General features: G+C 40.7%; 2 protein-coding genes and 1 long non-coding RNA gene across 5 annotated transcripts; 1 reads left to right on the forward strand and 2 right to left on the reverse strand.

Moving 5' to 3' along the window:
* Positions 1-691: 691 nt before the first annotated feature.
* prr14 (proline rich 14) lies at positions 692-11135 on the reverse strand. Of its 2 annotated transcripts, none has more exons than XM_076086331.1 (11): positions 11013-11135; positions 9735-9763; positions 9467-9576; positions 8242-8404; positions 8098-8157; positions 7391-7431; positions 4056-6869; positions 3839-3980; positions 3508-3617; positions 3064-3132; positions 692-2452 (listed from the first exon to the last, which is right to left on the reverse strand). In XM_076086331.1, the coding sequence occupies exons 3-11, from the start codon at positions 9562-9564 to the stop codon at positions 2161-2163; spliced, it is 3789 nt and encodes a 1262-aa protein (XP_075942446.1). In that variant the 5' UTR covers positions 9565-9576; positions 9735-9763; positions 11013-11135; the 3' UTR covers positions 692-2160. The 2 variants fall into 2 exon arrangements, with proteins under 2 accessions (XP_075942446.1, XP_075942445.1); XM_076086330.1 differs by having other exon boundaries at positions 9467-9636.
* A 1659-nt stretch (positions 11136-12794) lies between these two features.
* Positions 12795-17136, reverse strand: cd2bp2 (CD2 (cytoplasmic tail) binding protein 2). 2 transcript variants are annotated; one of them, XM_076086332.1, is made up of 7 exons: positions 17068-17136; positions 16620-16698; positions 15460-15604; positions 14946-15103; positions 14282-14864; positions 14112-14197; positions 12795-13059 (listed from the first exon to the last, which is right to left on the reverse strand). In XM_076086332.1, the coding sequence occupies exons 2-7, from the start codon at positions 16692-16694 to the stop codon at positions 12949-12951; spliced, it is 1158 nt and encodes a 385-aa protein (XP_075942447.1). In that variant the 5' UTR covers positions 16695-16698; positions 17068-17136; the 3' UTR covers positions 12795-12948. The 2 variants fall into 2 exon arrangements, with proteins under 2 accessions (XP_075942447.1, XP_075942448.1); XM_076086333.1 differs by lacking the exon at positions 17068-17136 and adding an exon at positions 16924-16968.
* A 1194-nt stretch (positions 17137-18330) lies between these two features.
* On the forward strand, positions 18331-22000 carry LOC142945037 (uncharacterized). The gene is made up of 3 exons (XR_012952911.1): positions 18331-18686; positions 20033-20121; positions 20211-22000. It is a non-coding gene; the product is annotated as an uncharacterized LOC142945037 (long non-coding RNA).
* Positions 22001-23310: the final 1310 nt, after the last annotated feature.

Here is a 23310-nt window from a genome sequence, read left to right on the forward strand (position 1 = left end):
GGCCGGGCGCCGCCTCCTTCTGCGATGACCAGCGCCACAGGAAACTTGCCATCTGCAGCATCATCTGTGGGATCTCCTGCATCGGAATCATGGCTCTGATCAATTCAGTCAAGGTACTTTTGAGTCAAAATGTCAAAGCGGCACATTCCACGCTCCTCCACATAATGCTTTCATGTTCACCACATACTCCGGATGTTCTGGTCTGTGGTGCTTCAACACACAAACAGTGAACTGAAAGGAAGTTTGGCATTGAATTTAAAAAAATGTTGTCTCGTCTTTACCTCAACAGGCTGAGACAGCGGAGGATCCAGACAAAGCGGCGCCGTTTTTAAAACGGGCAAAAAGGTTTGGCATCATCTCCATCGTGGTTTGGGTTTCCATTCTGGTTTTAACTCCCATTCTGATAGTGCTGGTCTCGTACCTCCTCACTCTGGGAGACTGATCAACTTTGAACAATCGCTACAGAAGTCAACCAGAGGAGTGACTTTTTGAATGTTAATGGAGACAGACAGTACAAAGCTCCTCATCAACTACTAAACCACACGAAGAAACATAAAACACAGACTGTTTTCTTGTGCTGATGACGTGACCGCTGTCCCAGTTTACACTTTTCTACTTACTCCAAACCAGGTGTTGTGTTTTTATGAAAGGATCAACCGCTCTAGAAAACAGTATAAAAAAACGTTACAACTTTGTTATATGCTGTAATATTTATTTAACAATATATGAACATGGACAATTCAAAATCTAAACGATCATATAAAAATCCAGCAGTGCCTATAGTTTGAGACATGACACTATATGACACATATACATTAGAAATGTCATTCACCAATAAAGACCCAATCCTTAATATTACAATTTAACATACTCATTCTTAGATAATGTATATACTACAGATACTACAAAAGTCAATAAATTACTCCATCTGTCAATCTAAAAAGTCGTGACATTAACTTGTTCATCAGGGATTGGGTCTCTACTGGACGACATGCATGTGATGGCAGTGAGAACAAGATCCTGCTCTTATTGACAACTTTACCGTGGCAATATTGCATTGTTACCATTCTAGCTGTATTAATGTCAAATGTATCAATATGTTGTACTTTTATACAAACAGAAACTATTTCATAATAAAAACGACTTTGTGCTTCGATTTGTTTGAAGGATCTTGACCCGCCCTCGTAAAAACAATTACCAACATCTATTTAAACATTTTACAGTTAAGGCAATCTCGTCGAAATTTGGCCAACAAGAAAAATACATACATGAGCAGTTCATCCAGAAGTTACATTCGCAATACAAATATAGACGGCACGAAACATCCAGAGAACCACAGGTCATTTAAAGCCAACCAGCAGTGGAATCTCAACACCGTATTGTTTCAAAGTTATATTTCATGCAACATAAACCTCTTCAGCCACGAAATTTACACAAATAATTGAACAATTGAGAACTGAGCTGAGTAGAATGATGAACAAGTGCTACTTGTAGACACACTTGACAGTACATATAAATCACCGACAAAAACTTGGTTGTGAAATTGGCAGAGGCGAATACAAATCTCTTGCTGGCATGGAAAAAGGTTATATTCAGCATGTAATAAATCAGCTGCCTTTATGGATTATCTTACAATAATGCTGCAAGGTCACGACTGCTCATGTAAATCCGATGCATTGTGCATTTAAGAAAAGAAAACGGCATCATCACTCACCCAGGGCGGATGTGCAGATGTGAAACTCCGGGTAAGTCTGAGATTTTAAAAAAACAACCGAATACTGAAAATGTTACGATACCGTACAAGTGCTTAAACCGAGAATGTTTGTTTCTCAACGGTTTCACTCATCAGATGGAAAGCTGCCAGGGGAAAAATGGACGGCAGAGGTTTAATGTCAAATCAGCAACTTACTGTGCGATTCCTATAACCACCATGTTTATAACAGACTTCTATGAGGCAATCCCCTCCGATGCTATGATGTGTCGTTCTGCAACTTGCAGGCTACACGTTACAGAACATAATTCTTCAATAACAACTTGTCACCACAACAATCGGACACAGATTGTGCTGAAGAAAAGCGCAGAGGTTGAGAATACATTAGAAACAGTCGTATAAGCAGAATTATCTCCCGCAGTGGTTTTCTATGGCTGACAAACAATCTGTCAGCTGTCTGTCTGATCATTTGTCAACCACAGACTGAGCTGATCGAGCCTGGCACAGAGAAGAGAGTCCACATCCTGCACGCTGAGGGACGGCTCGTCTTTAGGGAAGCACCTCCGTCTCGTCCTGGAAGAGGACATACCTGCTTTTCCAACACCAACAAGTGGCTTCTTTGGTTTTCTGACCTCGCCGGCATCCAGGAACTCCAGGAATCGTTTGACACGCCTCTGGCCGTACCAGGACGAGGAGCCGTCCCGGCGATTGAGAGGCACCTCGAATATGGTCTCCAGACGGCTGAAACCAGAGTAACAAATTCTAATCAATGAGTGAGTTCATACATTAGAACCCAACATATCAGCAGGTGAAGCTGATTTAAGTAACTAATCTTTCCTCTAGTGCCACCCTCTGGTCAAAGCTTTTGCTCACCTTTGCTTCACAACATCCAAACTATCCCTTTAAGTATGTTGACATCCTGTCAAGTGCAGAAACAGTATACTACAAAGATTTAGAATATGGAATTAGGACACAGCATGTGCCTCCATTGTTTACAGCAAGGCTTCAACAAATCCCCTTTTACACATTTTGTGTTGTAATCCCATAAATTTCAATGTTGAGCAATAAATTATAGAAAAAATGGATTTATATTTATTTATTATTTGTCTGACTCGTTATTTAAAAAGGGAAATCTGCCGCTCCATATGTCCAGGGACACAACGTCGAGCTATCATTTATTAAGTTTGTTTTACTGTTCCAAAGTCTAAAGGGAAAAGGTGGTGAGGCTGTAATATGTGTCGTACAACTGTTTTTATATTTGATAAAGATTAATGACCTTCATGAAATACCTATTGTGTGTGTGTGTGTGTGTGTAGTGTTTATATGACTCAATGTTGTAAAGTTGACCTTACCTTTCAGGGGGTTTGCTGAAGTTCTTATTTGTGTAAATTTCTTCCAAACTAAACTCCTTCTTTTTCAGCCTGTGGTGCAACATAAGAAGAAAACACTGTTACAAGCAGTCTGAATATGGATCAGAGTGTTCAATAGACAACATGTATTGACAAATTAACCCTCAATGGCAGATGAACGATCAGAAGTGACCTTGTATATTTATAATCAGCAGACCTTTTACCTGTTGTACCTTATAAACAAGTCAATATTCCTGAGCTAGTGTGTTTCTGCTACCGGGACAGAAAAGGTATTTTTGGGGAAAATATAAATCCCTAGAAAGCTGTGAGATTCAGTTAAAAGTACAAAAGAAGAAACCGACTATGTGGACCTTTGAGCGGAGATTCATTTGCCACACACATTGTTCTCTAGAGTGATCTCGCCCGCTCATTTATTTGGGTATTTACCTGATGGGTCTGGGCAGGCCCATGGGTGTCAGGTTGTTCTGAGGTTTGGGTAAAGTCTTCCGAATTCTTATAGCTGACACTTTCCCTCGTTCCTCATGCTTTTGCACCACCTGTGATGATGAACAAGAGGATTGGTAACCTAAATCGTTCTGAAAGCATTGCAAAATATTTGACAAAATGACAAATGCCAGTGTCAGGTCTTCAAACTGCTGATTTCAGCATAATAAACAGTCCAAAAATGTAAAAGGATTCGTAATTAAATGATGCTCGACAATGTGTTATTACACCTTTAGCACAAGATGTCATTATATTGAAGTGAAATGACGTATACCTTGATCTCAGAATCAGACAAAGCCTTTTCTTCTCTCAACCCTACATCTTCAAACTCCTGGCTGGATGAGCTTGTGTCCTCGCCATCATCCTCCTCTTCACTCTGTTGTCTTCTCTCCATCTCACACGCCAACAGATTCCCACTGCAACGACACCAAGAGGGAATATCAGCACAGCATCGTTTTACATATTATAACGGATCTTAAAGAGAGTCTTACCTGCTACTATAGTCCAACGTAGTAGAACTAGACGAGTCAATTCTTTGGAGGAATACCGTTGGGTATTTTGGAGAACAGGAGGCGGGAGAGGAAACATGACTGGAGGTGCTGGGGCTGGTGGTAGCGCCTCTGCTGTCGACCTTCGTGGAGAGGAAAGCCAGGGGGCTTGACAGGAAACAGGAAGCAAGAACGGTGAGGGAAGAGCTGGGAGAAAGTGCAAGACTAGGAGACCACCTGTCGTACGGGAGGGATCTTCTGGACGGGTACACCTCCTTACGAAGGCAGAGCGGGGCGATCTCCCGCTCCACTTCTACGCTGGAGACCGTGTGTCGGCGAGCCCGCCGCAGGGACTTGTGGGCATGGTGGACGGGAGTGTGGGAAGACTGGTGTGTGTGGTTCCTGCTGTGATGGGACGAATGCAGAGCGGAAGTCCAGGAGGTGTCGTGGACACGAAGCGAGGGGATCTCTGGGCAAGAGTAGCTGCGCAACAGGCGCCTTGACAAGTCATTTCCTTCTGAGTGAGAACTTGCTGTAGCCAGGTCTGCATCGTCCATAGTGATGGACTTGGTCACCTCTTCACCTTTACATGTCCTGCTATGCAGAACCCTGCATCTTCTCCTTTCTTTGTCTGCTCTTCTTGGCTTCATATTAACCCTTCTTGCAGTGATGCTGCTGTGGTTACTGGCTTCAGCATCAGTGGGAAATAACTCCTCTGATACAGAAGCAGCACTCTTTTCTTTCCCATTGGTGACGTGCTTAACTTCATCGTTTGATTGTACAGAGCCGTTTAAATTAGGTTGGGAGGACGAAGGAACAGGTTGTTGAGTACTTTCAAAAGGTGTCATTTCAAAATACAAAGGGTCCATTGAGGCTGTACCTTTGCCTTCATTGGGCTGGTTTTCTTTGGCTATCAAATGACGGTCATGGATACACTGCTTTGTCTCTTGAGTCCCACCTGATGCAGACGATTTAACAACCACTTTAAAACCCCTTTTGGTTCTCTTGGACGGCTGGGCCAGTCCCGTTTTCGAGCCGTCCTCTTTTTGAACGCACTGAGAGGCATTCAAGGCTGTGGGCGTGAGATCTAATGGCTCCGTTGATAGTGCCGAGGAGGTAGAAAACAAAGTGCTGTCTGATTCTGGAGCTGAGCTAAATTGGCTCGGCGATTTCCGTTTGACTGGTTTCTTGTTGATATTCCGGGGCTTGCTTGTGCTCTGGCGCGGCTTTACAGCGGGACGGGTGAGGACTTCTGAGAGCTTTGCCTGCTTGGCTTGTTTTGTAGAGGCGATAGCCGTGCTGGTTTCCAGTTTCATATGGTTATCGACGTTTACTTGAGGTTTACCACGGCCTGTTCTGGTCCTCAGCTCTTTGCACGATCCCCTGGGCTTCCCCTTGCTGCTGCTGCTGCCCTTTAAGTTATCCTCTGACACACCACTGCTTTCATCCAGTGAGTAACTCTCGGTCTGTGCGATTAACACGGTTTCATTTATTGTAGCAATTATTTCTTGTCCATTTTTTCCTTTCTTATTTGCTCTTGTTGAAACAGACGGTCTTTTTCTGACAGGCTTCAGCATTTCTTCCTGATGTACAATGGGATTTGTCGACACAGCTTCTCTTCTCGTTGGTCTCAATATGCCAACATCTGAAGCCACATTTAATAACTCTCGTCTTTTTGTACATGCATCTGCTGTTAATCTCTTCCTCTTCACAAAGTCTTGGGAATGGCAGTCCAGGTCCACCCCTCTCTTTGCTCTCCCAAGACCTGAAGCGGAATAAGTTTCAGGGTTCAGCTGACAGTCCAGCTCCTGAGTATTCAAAGAAGGCTTCAGTGTTCCTCCATTAGCACCGTCACTTAACTTTTTTAGGTGGCTGGGGCGATCCAGACTTTCTATTTTCCTGCCATCATCATCATCATCATCAGGCTGAGGACAGTCAGTGTCAGGCTGAGCATAACAGACGGAATCAGCTTTGTTTGATTTCACTGAATTCACGTGAGAAAACTGCTCACCACTAACCTCAGACTCTTCCTTTTTTACTTTAGATGTTGAAGTCTTAGAGGAAACTTTCTTTGCTGAACATTTCCTTGGCAGTGGTTTCAGCTGGGCAGCCAATTTGCCTTTCTGGTCCTCGATAGCACCAGAGATATTTACCTTGTTTTCATGTGAGGCACTTATATTGAGAGAGGGCTGTAACAATATCGAGGACCTAATAACGGACCCTACAGATCCGGAAACGTCCTCAGAAACAATGCATGGTAAGGGGCGGCTCTGCAAAGGCACAGAATCAGGAGAGTTCTTTTCCTTTTGGCTTATTGCACATTCATCCGCCCGTTCGGAGCCGTGGGTTGGCAACTCTACATCGAACAATAATCTTTTTGAATATTTAAGAGCAACAGTTTCTGCGTTTGGTGCACCTTCTACTTCACTGAGCCTCTCATCCTCACTTTGTGCTGCTGAAGGAAACACATCACTTGGCTCCGAGTGTTCACCATCAGATGCTCTAGTGGGCTGCAGCTCAGGCTCATCGGGTTTGTCTGGAAGGTCCGTGCACGGTGGAGGACTATTAGCTCTGAAGAGTTTAACGGGACTCATGACTATCTCTGTGAAACTGGCCATCTTGGACTTGAATGACTGAAACAAGGGGCCGATCACCCATCCCTTTGGGGGGGACGCATTTTCAAAAGAGTGTCCAACAGCCAATCCCCCCCCACATGTATCCATGTCAGGTTCCATGGTGTCAGGATTCTGTGTGGTATCGACAGCAAACTGCTCGACCACATCTTCTTCAGTCTCTGGGCTTCTCTGGTCGATTTGCCTAAAAAAGTAAAAAGTAAAACGGGAAATTAGACTTTCAAAAACAGAAATCACAAGACAGAATGTGTCATTATGTCAAATAAAAACACCTACATATAACTTTCTTATGATATGGTGTGTATAAAACGTCTTGTATCAGGCCGACCTCTCTCTAGTTCTCTGTTAATAAAACATCTGTTCCACAGAGCTGATATTGTAGCTCATATGGAAAACTACTCACACATCTGCATCACAGACTCTGCTCGCATCGCTTCTCTAAGTTATTAGTAACTTACTTGGAATTCTGCTTTGTTACTTTTTGATCCACCTGCCGAACCCGTCACATTTTCTAGTAATCTTACCCAAAACCGTCCAAACCCGCGGACGGTGCAACCCACACATCGTTACTGACCACAGTTACCAACAGACAGTTTTTCCAGATAATTAAAAACATCTAAGTAAACAAACACCATATCAAGTATAAAATTAACTAAATGATCATCATGCATACAGGAGCTGAGAAGACTTTGCTATAACACTTACTTATTTTGGCACTCTGCTGCAAAACTCTCATCAAATCCATCCTGAGAAAATAAATACATAAACAGTTTACAGTCGTTTTCAGAAAATTAAGCAGAGTTGTGCTACAAGCAATTAAACAACCAACAATAAAACTCTAAAATGTTGCTTTTGTGAAAAAGCATTAACGTCTCTTTTTCCATTTATAAAAGGAAAAAAAAGTCGGAAAGTTTTTCAAACCCAATTCAATTTTGGTCAAATTTAAATAAAACACTTTGCGTGAAAGAAAAATGTATTCAACATTTTCGAAAAAAATTGGTTTGGTACTTTATAACAGCCAATTTATTCGATTGTTTATTCAGTCATTTGTGTGGATCCTGAAACACTGGTGCTGGTTCACCTCTACAATGAAGACACATGGCATCCTGTATCCATCACGTTTATGCGCTACTGGGTCACACTAAGACACTCGATTGCTCGTCTGTGTCGGATGCAGAAGGCCGTGAAGGGAGATTAAAATCACTCAATTAACCCTCACACCCCGCTCACTGTACTGGTCTCCAATGTTGACATACACAGACGGAAAGAACAGCTGCTGCACAAACAGATCAGTCACTGAAAGCTGTATTACATGAAATATACCATCGAGGGCATGCAGACAGAGACCCAACAGAGACACAGAGGGTTTAGCTGAGTGTGGAACATCTAGAGCAACGAAAGACATAACTGACCTCCTTTTGCTGCTCATGTTCATGCGGGCCTTCAACTCTTTGCTGCTTGGACTGTGACACCTACAAATCAGAGAGACGCATGAGCAGTGACTCGTCAGGTTATTGAAGAGGCCCTGAAAATATGTTTTTAAGTTTAACTCTTACCATGTTTGCACCCTCTCTTTGTCTCTTTGTGGGGGCCAGATCCTGTCTGGGTGGTTTCTGGGCGGCTCCGTTGTCTGTGTTGCTCTGCTTCTTCGGGGTTTGTGGTCGGATCTCTTGAATGCGGCCACTGAGTCCGTGTCCAGATATTCCATTTTTCGCACAGCTGTGAATCAGGAAGTCAAGTCAATATGCAGTATACGGAATTAACGTTAAGAAGTGACAGCTGATATGATAGCATGCCGCCACTTCATTCTTCATTTTAAAACAGTGAAAGCAACGATCAGTGATGCCTAAAAATGAGAAGCTGCTCGCTGAATGCACACTGCTCTTTTCTACTTTGAGAGAAGCGATAACAGATTAGTTACTGTCGGAGTTTCGTGAATCGGTGTGTTTCGCCAACCCGGGTGTCAGAACAGAGTCACTCACAGGTGCAAACAAATCACTTTTCACATTCACACGCTTTGATTTTCCCTTTGGTACGCAGTACACTGCACAGCCTGGCTGCCATTACGCAGGCTGAGGTGGACCAAACACAGTTCAGTAGAGAAAGGATCAGATTTTGATCAGCTGTATTTTAGCTGATACCGATACCTTTGGATCGGCTGGGGACATCCCTAACCTGTACAAGTATCAGCAACAAAATTACTTAAAAATACATTATCCTCACCAGAACCATCTTAACTTATGACCAACATGCAACACATCAAGCATGAATATTCTAATTAGTCATTTTGATAACCTTATCTGCTTGAATGTGATAAATACTAGCCCACTGTAAACTGATGACTTTCAAACTTTCTGAGCATGTCTTACATATGTTTTTGTGGCGACTGAAGGGAACAGACACACTTAAAAACACTTGCAATAATCCTTCAGCTGAGGTGGGACTGTTAACATCGACCACGTTATTTCAAAATAAATGTTACAGGTTGCCTTCGTGTCTCTATTGGTGACTGAAGACACTTGGAAAAAAAAAATTCAGACCACAATGTGCTTTGTAGACATCTAAATGCATGATGAACAGCAGCACACCAGATTAATTCAAATGGAGAAAATACATTTTCATAATCTCAGCACTGATGGAAATTCACATTTATCAGACTTTTTCCATATAACGTACTTCTTGTATGTCCTAAATCATTCAATCCATAAAGGGGAAAAAACAGCAAGGAGGGGAATAAACACCTACAGCAAAAGAAAGCAAAAGGTGCCACAAGAACTATACCTGGGAGTGACGGAGGAAAGGGGGAGGAGAGGTGGTGGAGGTTCACTGTGGGGAGGTGCACTACAGAAACTGTTTGGGGGAATCGCATGTTCATCCATTGGACAAACTATCTGATGGAGGGAGTCAGAGGGATAAGTCAACATCCCCTTGCTCTCTCTTTCTCTCCTTGTCTGTAAATAACAACAAGGGAAAAACAAACAAACATGCAGGGCATGAAATCAGTATGAAAGGACTTCGAAAAAGGTCTTAGAAATTAAGCTTCGCTTACTTTTCTGATCTCTGGGAAGGCGGTTTATTCTGAAATGAGGAAACATCTTTTAATAAGTTCCTTTTCAAAATGGAAAAATATTCATCAGCGTATACACAATGTCAGGAAATAGTGAAAAAAGGCCCCTCACATTCTTCTTAAACCCAAGGTGACTCACATACAACTAAAGAAAGCCCTCAAATCATAGTTGGGAAGCTGGAATTAGGGAATTTTGGCATAATAGCTTTACAAATGACCATGCCAATTATTTGATTATCAAAATAGTGTTCGGTTGAATAGATTAATTGAGACATTTTCACTATTTTCTGACATTAGACCAAACAATGAACCGATGTGCAAATAATCGTTAGTTGCAGCCCTAAACCAAAAGTGGCAAAGCAAGAGAGAAACGAGACTAAAGTAAAGATTTAGATAAACATTGACACATCAGAGAGCATTCATGAGGAAATTAACTCATTATAATAGAATTATACACAAAGTCAATGAGGCTGAGAGAGATCTCTTCCATGGAGCCAATTAAAATGTTAACATATCTTGTAAAAAGGTTTACATTCGTTTGTTTTTTAAACAATAACTTTCTGGAGGGTCATGACAAGGAATACATTTAATGTACAAGTATGGTGGAGGTTATTGTCTATCGTGAAAATGTTGGTTTTGATCTTTATTTAAGATTGAAGCAGTGATGCAAAACCAGAGACGACGTTTATAGTCAACATCAACACAATAAACATGTTGTGAGCTCTTTGTGAGTCATAGTTCACACACACAAACATGCACGTTAGTTACCGTTAGACTAGCTAATCATCTTGCTAACTAAACTGACTTAAAAACATATTTTATAGCCAATTAGATAGCAATGCATCTCAGTGAATGTTTTCAATCAAATGGAAGCGGCGGTTCGATTACAACTGCGCGAGGTCTAAATGCTGGAATGGACAGTTTCAAATTCAAACTTTTAACGCGATATGTGAGCTAACGTATGTTAACATTAGCCAACGGTATTCTTCTGTTATTCATTATCGTAAAAAATATTGTCAATTAAAAACACTTCAGCCACATCTGAGCGGAGCTTTACGGTGACTCCGTCAACACTGACGCTGTTATTCACACCGTGTGTAATATAACGCTAGTTTCTGCACCGGGGAGTAGTCGTAGCCCCGGGGAGCTGTCATCTCTCCTAACGTTTGAGTGCTCTCTACGGGGTAACTAGACATACCCCGGGTTTAGCACGTTGGTTGCAAACGGTTATCAAGGCTGAAGCAAAGTAAACACACTTACCAGAGACGTTAACGTGGACCACGGGCTCGTATTCCGACCCTCACCGTAAACAAGGCATGCTGAACGGCGCCTCTACAGCGACTCGCAAATGTATCCGTTTTTACGAATCCAACAACCAGACAGACGGATGGACCAATCACAGCGCGAGTTGCTTTCTCCCCGGAAAGTCTTGTTGAAATCTGACCAATCAGAGAAGACCTTGAGTACGTCGTAGGTGGAAGGTGGCCAATAAGTGAGCGACGATAAACGGCTAAATAAAAAAATGATAGTCTTCTTTATGTCCTCGGCTGACCTACTATCTGTAAAGCCCCTGAAGACCCACATTTAAAATAATGAATGGCGTTGGATGTTGACAACATTAATTAAGAGCACCTTATTCACAATAACATTATCACCAGTGAAAACGTTTTGTCACACAGATGATGTCACACTGATGGATTACTGAACGGGCCTACTGGGGTCCCAGGGCCTCGTAATGAGTGTTAACGTGTGTTTTAAAGTATCCTACATCTCATACTTGATACAAAGAGACGCAAAACTACTAATAGACCTCAACTGGCTACAAGGACGGAAGACAACTAAACGATTACAAAGAGACACAAAACTATTTCAACACACAAAAAACGATCACAAAATGACTACAAAGAGACACAAAATGACTACAAACATGACTACTTTCAGTCCGGGGGTCTTGCCCTTATTTAAAAGGGGACCTTTTACATGTCTGGGCAGATTGTCTCATAACCCATCTATGATTAAACTACAGTTGACTTGTAACTAAATTGTTATATTTTTTTAAACAAAATTGAATGGTAACTTCTGTTATAAATAAAATATATTTTAGTCACACATTAAATTAAATCAATGTTCCACAAGTCTAATTTTATACAAATCACTACTTTGGGTTGCAATTTACAATTATTGTTTGGTCTAAAACTAGAGCACATGATGATTAGTCATGAACCTAAAAATATTCAATTTGCTACAATGTAAGACAAATAGAAGCAGCAAATTTTCACATTCAACAACCTGGGAGCTTGTTTAAAATTCTGTTATCTGCGCACTTTATTTTATAGTAAATTTTAATTTGTTTGCACTGTGTTGATTGTTTAATGTTAAGCACTATCCACCATGTAAAATTCCTTGCACGATGTGCATCATACTCTGGCAAAATAAACGGTTCTGATTCTGATTAAGAGTTTGGTATTTTTGCTTGAAAAGTGATGTAAATTAGGATTTATTTTCTTTTGATCAACTACTTATTACACTGAGACTTGTACTGTCAAAGTTCAGTATGTTATCTCATCACTTCTGACATAAAAACTCATCCAGCATACTTAGAAGAATATTGAAAGAATATAAATAATTTGAATTGGCCGGATATTTTATACGTCTTATATTTTATAACACTGATGCATCTGTGACTATATGCAAACTAGATACAATCTAATAACTACCAAAGGTATCCAGTGGTGAATACGTGAAGCTGTGTTTGACATTTCTGTATTCTATTCACTGAGAATATGAATTTCTTTGCAGCATAAGTGCCATTCAATACAAGCTAGTACAGCAGTATATTTTCCTCTCAACAGTAGTAAGTACACAAGTGAGAAACACTCAAAGTAACAAAATAATTCAAATAAATGTATAAAATATAAACGTGTCAATGTTAAGTGGAACTTCACTAAATGATTAGAATTAAATTTGTCCTCAATGAGCCATAAATGATCCTCAATGTGATTTGGTTCTAAGAAATACAATAACAAAGACAGAACAAATGTCTGATAGCAACAACACATACATGAGTTATTTATTTAAAAACAATGTACAGAAAACAAAGCCCCTGCTAAAATGATAGATTTAACACCAAAGCCACCAAACAATGAAAACGTTTCATGACCGTGATGGTTGCGATTCATTTACTGCTGGACAGAAATCATGTATACAGCTCAAAATCTAGTCTCTTGGAGTTGTAGAACTGAGTTCCCTTCTGGTCGATCCTTTTGCAGTAAACGCCGGTGCTGAAGTAGCCTTCGTCCACCCAACCCTGAAAAACAGACAGTGAGAAGATTAAAACCCACCTGGCCAGATCTGATGTTAAAGCTAGAACCAGCCTGCAGCCCAATAACCTAGTAAACATAATGGGATTTACTAATGAAGGTACACAAGTATGGAGGAGAAAAGGAGTACCGGCACTGAAGCAAAGTAATGTAATACTGTGGATGAGAGCAGCAGCAAAACGAATATTAGAAACCTATCAGTATCAGTTTGACTGTACGCTTCTTCAAAGAATAGTTTCAGCCCTTAACCGTGTTGTCAAACAGCTCTTTTCAAAAGGAAAACTGAAGCCGTTATCAACGCTCTCTTCGACTCATTTTACCTTCAGAAGAGTTGCTGGTCTGCCGCTGACTCAAGCGGTTAGTTTGTTTGTGTGTGTTATTGTGTGACTTTGGTGAATCTGACCTAACCCTTAAAAATATCACGGTCACACAATAAACTAAAAATAGTGTACATTTAAACTGATATTGATTTTTTTTTTTTGGTGTCTTAAATAGGTCTACAGCAGTACATGCTTTGCTGCCGTGCCGGTACTCTACTGCGAGTAATACACCGACTGTGGTTAAGTACCTCACACAACCTCACTTCAATACATCCAAACTATCCCTTTAAGTTTGTGCATGTACTTGATCATACTTTAAAACACACATACATTTCTAATATGACCGTAAACATAGAAACCTGAACTATGTCCCATTCCACACTTGAAAACATCACAAATAAACAAAAACGTTATTCTAAGAATGTACACCTTTATGAATTTAAGTTCTGAGCTCTTGCCTGAACTATAACCACAATTTTCTATAACTATTTTTAAAGTTACTGTGTTTCTTTCTTTACTTGTCATGTTTAAGATAACAAGCAGAATACCAAATCCATACTACATATTATTTCCAATAAACATATTCTGTTTTAAACAATCATCAAGTATACTCAAAGACTTTAGTACACATCCTTATTTCCTTCCCTTTCGAGTGAGCATTTGTGGATGTCATAATCAAACTGGTACACACCTAAAAACTCAAGAACTGCATTGATTACCTGCATCTGCTGACTGGTAAAAGGGCCGAAAATCTCCGAATCCTCCTTGTTTTCCCATTTGTACTCCCACATCACTTCATCGCTCACTGAGAAGAAGACAAAACCGGATGAAACAAAACAAGATATTTTGTACTATTGAAGGAAAATGTATACTAGTAACACTACGCCACCTATTTTGTCTTCTTCGTCCTCCTTTGCTCTGCCTGTTTGCGTCTCGTCAAATTTATCTGCGAACATATCAAGTTCATCTTCTTCCTCTTCACCACCTTGGTTCTTCTCCACAGCTGGTCGCTTGCTGCTCATGCTCTTCATCAAATAGGCCAGTTTTTCATACGTTTGCTGATAGATCTCAAACATCCCAGATCCGACCAATCTGTCAGCTAGTGATGTGAGCCTGTCGAGCTTTTCTGTATCCCGTTTGTTCTCCTCCGTGGGTTCACTCTCCTCCCTCAGCTTCCCCCTCTTCCGTCCTCCAAGGCCTCCTAACCGACGGAGCGCTGTGGCGACCGTCTCCCCGGGCAGCAACAGTTCGACCACAGCTTCAGTGAGCTGGTGCTGAGTGAAGGACGCCAGCGGGTCCTCTGCAGGCTCCATCTCCTCCTCTTCGTCTTCTGCTTCATCGTTTACTTTGCCTGCCTGCTTCTCTTCTCTCTGCTTCTCTTCCTCAGCCTCATCCTCGTCACCGGCTCTGCGTTTCCGTTTGGCTCCAAGACCTTTCTTCTTTTGCTTGAAAGGTTGCTCTTTTACTCTCACCTGGAAGAAGCAACTTACATTATTGCACATTGCTTGAAACGTTTTCAGAGATGACTCAAAACGTCCCTGAAATACAATTACCCAATCAATGTTGTCAAGCCAGTTGTCTCTGATCTGTTCTTCCTTTTTGATGAAGTAGTTTCCCTCAGAGTCAAAGTATCCTTCCTGCATCTCCTCGTCCAGGTTGAACGGTGTGATAGAAACTCCCTCGTCATAGTCGATTGTCGCTCCCTCTTGGCCTGAAAACGTAGTTAATGTGGTCTCAGGTGAATTCATTACTGATAAGACACGTTTCGGCAAAACATCACCTTGCTACATTCATGGCACTTTTATGTTGCACGAGTGGACAAAAAAATCTCCAGTGGTAAAGAATTCAGGCCCTTCTTGTTAAGAGCTTGCTTCCTTAACGCTTAATTCAAATTTGTATGATTGGGAATCACATAGATTTATACTTGTGAAGATCTTGTACATCTATAATCATTAGTGTATGTTTGTATATTCAATAAGTGTATATATGTTATATTCAAGAAAGCAAGACCACCTCTCTGTCATCTATCACTTCATAGTTACAGTTCAAATGTTTAAGTATACGTACCCTCCACGTCATCACTGGCCAGAATATCGTATTTGTTGCTGCTGCTGCTGCTGCTTTTTGTCTCTTCCCCTTCATCCTCTTCGTCGCTATCAAGGGAATGTTTGCCCTTAAACCTGGAGCCTGGTCCACTCACAGCCTCGCAGATCTGGTTCAACAGTAGAAAAAGAAAAGAAAAGTAAATATAACATTAAAGGTTATACAGGCATCCCTTTTCTTGCTTGATTTATTGACTTATTTCCATGTCCTAACAACACCGTCATTGATTTAGCTTCATGGCCCCCATAAATGATAGGACAGAGGATCCTGCACCTGTCTAAAGCATTCAGCAAGAACAGGCAAACATGACAAACTCCTCCTTAGAGATACTTTCACTTTGATGGCGATCAAGCAGAGCTTCAGAAGTCATTACTACAATCTGTATCGGCCTCACTGGACCAAAGGCAATCTGGTGCTGGTTGTTAAAGTCTTATAAAAGGTATTTATTTTCACCTCTGACCATTTAGTTGCCAAATTATATGGTTGCAGTGGTGGAATGTAACTAAGTACATCTACTCAACAACTTTTTACTTCTATTCACCACATCTCAGAGGTAAACATTGTACTTTTTTTTTAGTAACTTCTCAGATTATAGTTTTTTTATCCCCTTTCCATTCAGTGAAAACCTCATAATTCCAGATGTATTGATATTGAATGTTTGGGATAAACTTTATGCGTTAATAAACTATTTTAAAAGCCTCTTGGATCAGCTGGAAAATGCATCTTATACTATAAGATCATCATATGTTTGTAGCTTCCTATAAGACTTATAGGATATGATGCATTGCTGTGGATTAAACTATGCAACAGCATATAAAGTAGTTACAATGAGCACAACTTTAAACATGTGACATTAATGCAGCAGTAATAGTATTCACTGCACAATGACTACTTTTTCTATCCATACTTTAAGGACATTTTAATGACAATAACTTACTTTCATACTTTTACATAAGTACGGTTTTGAATTCAGGACTTTTACGTGTGGTGGAGTAAAGGGTCTAAATACTTCTCCCACCAATGATTGTAGGGATAGTTACATCCATGCAGCCCTAACTAACTAACTAACTAGTTAACTAACTAACTAACCAGTGATGTACTTCGATGTCTCGTGCTCACGTTACCTTTTTGTTTGGGAGCTCGTCATCCAGCTCTATCTCTTCGTCCCCGTCCTCAAACGTAACTTTCCTCTTCGGCATGGTGCTACACGAGGGAAGACAGGGCCTCTGTTATTACTCACACGCTGCTAACGTTGTCTTTGTGATATTAGTTTAGTGGCTTTATAACACGTCCACACAGTAGGTTCCTGTTACGTTGTGAATATGAGCGGTTAACACACAGCTCGTGTTAGCTTTGTTGCTACAAATGTTAGCCAACAGCAGCAGCGCATGCAGAGCAAGTAAAGCATTTATCACAGTGCAAACTCACGTTAGAGGCGAGGTTACGTTTAGTTAACTCTTATAATACAACCTCTATATTACGTTGGTGTGGAAATATACAAACAAGGCAAACGCATTGATATTTAGCTGGAAAGTGTGTCAGGACCTGATCAAAATAATTTAAACGACGTACGTTTTCGTTTCTTCTTCGTCTTCTTGTTTTCTTCTTCTTCGGCTTCTTAATGTCTGCACTTGTTAGTAAACAACGACAAGGCGCATTACCGCCACCACCTGGTCAGAAGTGTGGATCGGATATGTACCACACGTTTAAAATCACAAATAAAAATCCTGCATTTCATATATTACTTACGTAGTTAAATTATAGTTAGACTTGGCCAAACGTCTGAGTCACTATTTTCTATTCTGTCACTATACAACAGCTATGGAAGAAAGACTAGGCATGGTTTTATTGGTATTAGCCAGACTTTATTACAGTTATTGTCATGATAAATGCAATTTGTAATATTTGACTGGAGTTCTATAATTCAGTGTATTTGGAGTAACAGTATGTTCCTGTTCATCAGTTACTTGGGGTGACACTGACAGCTGCTAACTCTGGCGGAAGAAGAATTGAGGTAACTTCGGTTAAGTAAAAAATATCACATACAAATACTCCATTGTAAAATGCTAATCTGAAAAACACAATATATATGTATTGTGTTTGGTACTCAATCTTTCTTTATATATGATTTGTCTCAATTTTTAATTGGTTATATTGTAAAATATAGTATGAAGATGTTATCGTTTCATAATGAGAATGTAATGCTTGATGACCAATGTCCATGACTGAAATGTTGTTCTTAAATAAATAGATATTCAAAGGCAATGACAGTGTGCAGGAATTCAACACATAAACACAAACACAGAACATGTAAACTCTTGGCATTCAGTTTTTGGCTAAACCTTTGACCTTAGGTTTATTACGGCCCCTGATCCAGTCTGTGGAGACATGCTGCACTGAATATAAATCCCTGTAAATCTCTTCACCTTTGACTATTTTAGATTTATCCTTCAGGATAAAAAGGATAAGTGTGTGTCAAAAATAAATACAACTGGAAAAAATGTAGCAGCCCATTTTCAAGAGGTCATGTTTCCTTACTTTTAATTTTTACTTATTCCAATATAGAGAATAATAGAGAGAGAGACCAATTCGGCCATGACATTGCTTTAAAAGCAGAGAAGGGAATTTGACACAACTGATATTTTGTCATAAACAATTATTCATTATATCTGAAAATAAGCTGCACATCTCCCTGAAGAATCACCCATCTAAGGGACTTTTGCTCTACACACCACCAGAGATTAAAATAAAACTCATCTGAAGTTTAAAAAAAAAGTAATTTAAAATGCAGAAGTGAGAGAGCCGAAGCAAACACATCAGACCACCACTTCAACATCCAGCGTCTCACTTCCAGGTAGCAGTTGCTGTTAGTGACTGCTCGGTTCGGCTGATCCACTAGCTCAGGGTCGACTCAAGCGGAGAGGAGAGAGAGAATATAATATGTCAGGATTTTGTTACAAGGAAGTGGGTCGAGTTATTTATATTTCAACACTCGTCCTCTCGCACCCGAGGGAGAACCAGTGGTAGTAACCTGAAACCATATGTTCAAACATTGTCTGGTTCTGGATGCATCGAACTGGTAGAGAACAATTGGCTTCATGCTGAGGACCGGTGAGGACCACGAAGAAGATATCTGTAAATGTGAATAATGAAAAGACAGTGACCCTGTGAGGGATTCAACATTGGCAGAGGTAAGTCTGAGTCACTGTGTTCTATTCCATCAGTGCTGTCTGAGTCACAACAACTATATGTAAGAAGGATGAGACATACAATTATTACTGTCACAATCATTATAACTTCATTCACAGTCATTATTAATTACAACTTGTATTATTTGACTGCTATTGATTAAGTGTATTTGGAGTAACAGTATGGTCTTGGCTTTTAGTTCACTTAATAAAACTGGTTTTAAATCCAAAGCCTAATGGATATTAATAGTAATTTCCTCAAAATGATATCCTAATACTACTATTATTATTAATTATTAGTATTAATAATAATAATAATAATAATAGTAACTGAATTGAACTCAAAAGGAAAGTGAAAAAATTTTGTTAGGTTGCTTGATCATTTTAACCAATATTTAGTTTATAAAAATCCTGGATTTCAAGAATATGTTCCAGTTGAAGTAAAAGTACCACTGTGTTAATGACAAAAGACTCCATTAAGAAGCAAGAGTGTAGCAGTATTACAAGCAAAGTGTGCTTTAAGTATCAAAAGTAAAAGTATACTCGTTTTGCATCAAAGTGGCCTCTATGTTTGACCTGAGAGCGCGGGAGGGTGAATATGAGCGAAGTAGTTCAGTAGTCACATACCTAAAGGGTCACAAGATAAATCTGAGGGGTGGAGAGGAAAATACAAAGTTCTCTTGGGGAAATTTGAAGTAACTTTACGCAACAAACAATTATTCAAAGGAAAACATCAGAGAAGTTTAGAGGGTAAACGTCTCTAATAACAAATCAAACATATCTGGAACAAGACGATGGGACCCAAATATAAAGAGGGACATAAGCTAAAAATGATTGAAAAAGGAAAATGTTTGAGAAAGAGTGAATCACTACAATGATGAGAGGTCCTTGAGTATGCAGCCATAACTGCCCGCCCAAAATATAATGCAGTTTGCTGCAGCAGAATGCGAGATTAGCGTGGACAGACACAGTGGTGCACACTCACTCACTCATGGACGCACACAAGCGATTGCATGAAGAACAAATGCAGATTGTGCATGAAGCTAACATAGCCAGTAACTTACAGTCCAACAAAAGTAAAAATAGTGGAACAATAAAGATATAGTGCTTGATTAAACTTATTATAGTGTATAATTACCTTCATGGGCCGGCTGCTGCTTTCAAACCTGAACTGTGAGGAGAGTTAGACGATAACTTCAAAGATCAACTGGATTGAAATGAATAGAAAACCCATAATGGTTTGTAATTACAGTAAAATCATGTCTTTATTTCTGGAATATGTTCTGACACATGTCATGCAGTTTTTTGTATTTTACATTCTGCATATAAAAGCACTTTCTCTTCTTCAGGTGTTGGGATGAAGCTCCATGAGAAGATTTTGACCCATTACCTTTCATGCACCTCCCCAGTAGATAAAGAGGGATATCTCTACAAAAAGGTTTGAATAAACAAAAGACAGACAACATAGAGCGAATATTGGAGGCTAATGTAATAATCCCGCTTTACTTTGACAAACTTTCCTCATAGAAAGAGAGAAATGCCACCTACCAGCGGCGCTGGTTTGTCCTGAAGGCAAACCTGCTTTTCTACCAGGAGCGTCCCGCTGACCGACACCTGCTGGGTGTCATCGTGCTGGAGGGATGTGCAGTCCGGCGCTCTGAGTCTGATGTACAGTTTGCTTTTTCCCTGGTGTTTGAAGGGCCGGGACTCAAAACCTACAGATTTGCAGCAGGGGATGGTCAGACTCAAGAGAGCTGGGTGAAAGCTCTGCTCTCAGCCAGCCACTGTTACCTCTCCCTGCTGGTGAGAGACTTGGGGAGGCAGTATGAAGGTGTGTTCTGTTTCCTGGTGCCAATGTACATTTCTATAGACTGAAGTTTATGGGTTTTTGTGCCTTATTTTTCTGGTGGTAAATTATATGATAAAATCAGTGCAACCAGCTCCAGCCAGCTGAGAGTTAGCTTAGCTTAGCATAAATAATCAAATCAGGGGGAAACAACTATCCTGGCTCTGTCCAACGTTAAGGAAAGCCGCCTACCAGCACCATGATGCCGTTTTAAGTTGGTTATGTACTCTAAGCGGTTGCAAGGTGGCAAGCAGAGACTTCAGGAAGTTACAGCTCCCAGCCAAGATTGTTGTCAAGCACATAATCCCCTGTAAAACTGCAAATTGTTTTTAAACTTTATTTTTAGTAAAACAATCAATGTAAGATACCTTTAGTAATAATAATAATAATGCATTTTATTTGTAATGCACTTTTCATTAAAAACATCTCAGAGTGCCACAGAGCCAGTACATAGTAAAAAACATAGTAAAAAACATAGTTAAAACATAGTTAAAACATAGTTAAAACAAACTAAAAGAAGTAGTAAGCATAAAAAAAACAGTGAATGAACAGAAACATAAGAAATAACTGACAGTGATTTAGGTCAGAAACGCCTTCCTGAATAAAAAGGTTTTTAGGCCAGTTTTAAAAGAGACCAGTGTCTGTGTTGCCCTTAGGTGGTCAGGGAGACTGTTCCATAGGCGTGGAGCTGCCGAGCCAAAGGCCCGGTCGCCGTGGTGCGGAGCTTGGTGTTGTGGACCCGGAGGAGCGAGCTGTTTGATGATCTGAGGGTGCGGGTGGAGATTTGGGGAGTGATGAGTTCCTGTAGGTAGGGAGGTGCGTGTCCATTTATGCATTTATGTGTGAGTAGTAGGACTTTGTAGTCAATCCGGAATGAGACAGGGAGCCAGTGTAGTGAGTGCAGAATGGGTGTTATGTGCTCATACTTCTGGACTCTCATCAGGATCCTGGCAGCGCTGTTTTGAATGTATTGCAGCTTCTGGATGTTCTTGGCAGTGATCCCAGTGAATAGTGAGTTACAGTAGTCCAGTCTTGAGGAGATAAAGGTGTGGACGCGCTTCTCTGCATCTGACAGGGTTAAAGTGGGGCGGAGTTTGGGGATGTTTTTGAGATGATAAAATGAGGTTTTGCATGGTCATTAAATTAAAGGTCAGGTATGGGTTAAACCTAACTCCCAGATTAGTGACTGTGGAGGAGAGGGGGATGACCTGACCGTCGAAGGTGAGATGAGTTATGGAGGATGACTGAACCTGGTGTGGAGTGCCAACAAGGAGGGCTTCGGTTTTGCTACTGTTTAACTGGAGAAAGTTGTTGGTCATCCACGCCTTTATCTCCCCAAGACAGGCGGTGAGACATGACATGGCTGCAGAGGGGCTTGGGGCAGCTTTGATGTAGAGCTGTGTATCGTCGGCATAACAGTGGAAAGACATCCTATGTCTGCTGATGACACGACCGAGGGGGAGCATGTAAATAATGAAGAGGATGGGGCAGAGGGCCGACCCTTGTGGAACACCACAGGAGACAGGGAGCAGTCTGGACTTGCATCTTCCCAGTGAGACATATTCAGTTTAGTGGGGCTGGTAGACTGTTTTTGTTTTCTGTTTTCTCCCTGTTGTGCTAAGCTAAGCTAAACTGGCCACTAATTGCACCCAAACAAGAGTGTGATTTCTCTGCCAAAACTTTTCCATTGCGAAAGATGCTTGTATAGATATGTTAATATATGCTTATTTCCATCTGCAGAAGCTAAACAGCAACGAGGCTCTGGTGAGTCCCGTCACAGCTCCTTCTTCAAGCAGTCCACCACCAACTTCTTCTTCCCTGTGCAGGGGCCAACAGCTGAGGTCAGGGAGGGCAGAAGCTTCAGCGCCAGCACTGTTTTACAAGCACCGTCAATACCCACTAAAGCAGTGGCTAAAAAGTCTCCTAAACTGTGGCCCAGGAGAAACGCTCACGTCACACCACTCAATGGACCGGCTCCTTTGTATGGCGAATGGCCTCTGGTGGGTTTTAATCCACTCGAGGACTTCAGCACACTTCATGATTATTATGGCCAGGAAGTGAAGAAAGTGAGAGAGGAATGGCGGAGGAGTCAACGAGCAGAAGAGGAACACATTGATGGAGATCTCATCGACCTGGGGTGAAAGAAAACCTACATCTCACTTCCATGTAAGAGGAAGTGAAATAATGCGTGTCAAAAAGGAACTGAACCTGCAGTGTTGTGGGTTCAACTGTATATTTCAGAACATCGAGTTTGAGGCCCAGACACCTGTAAATGTGCTAAATGTTCCCTCCATCTCATATGAGTTCAGATCATTTCTATCTTAGATTTGTTTTACAGAAAATTGGATATTTCTTGATCCCAAAGTGTCCATGGCATGCATCAAAGAACAAGGATTAGAAGTGCAGCTGGTGTCTGCACATCTGGATCATTTGGACATGAAGCAGTTATTTACATGGTGCAAATGATAATTTCATCCATGGTATAAAAATACTTTATGAAGAAGCAGTTTGAAGCAGTGTTAAGCACAGTATTATATATTTTTCATTAACTGAAAATAATTATTCTGTCGATCAAGATCCTATGATACAAACAAACATTACTTCTTAGTTCAGAGCATAAAAGAAAACGTTACTGGAAGATTCACAAGAAATCATTACACAAATTTTATAATTTACATTTTGTCAAAATGTCAGCCATGAAAAAGGCCCTCTATCCTTGTTTGTTCTGCTACTTAACCTGCACACCTGCTAATAATTGCATTGAAGATGTTTCTGTACATT

Source organism: Anarhichas minor, unplaced genomic scaffold (genome assembly GCF_050575085.1).
Source record: "Anarhichas minor isolate MPS153535 unplaced genomic scaffold, ASM5057508v1 ptg000007l, whole genome shotgun sequence".
In the NCBI taxonomy this organism is placed as follows: Eukaryota; Metazoa; Chordata; class Actinopteri; order Perciformes; family Anarhichadidae; genus Anarhichas; species Anarhichas minor.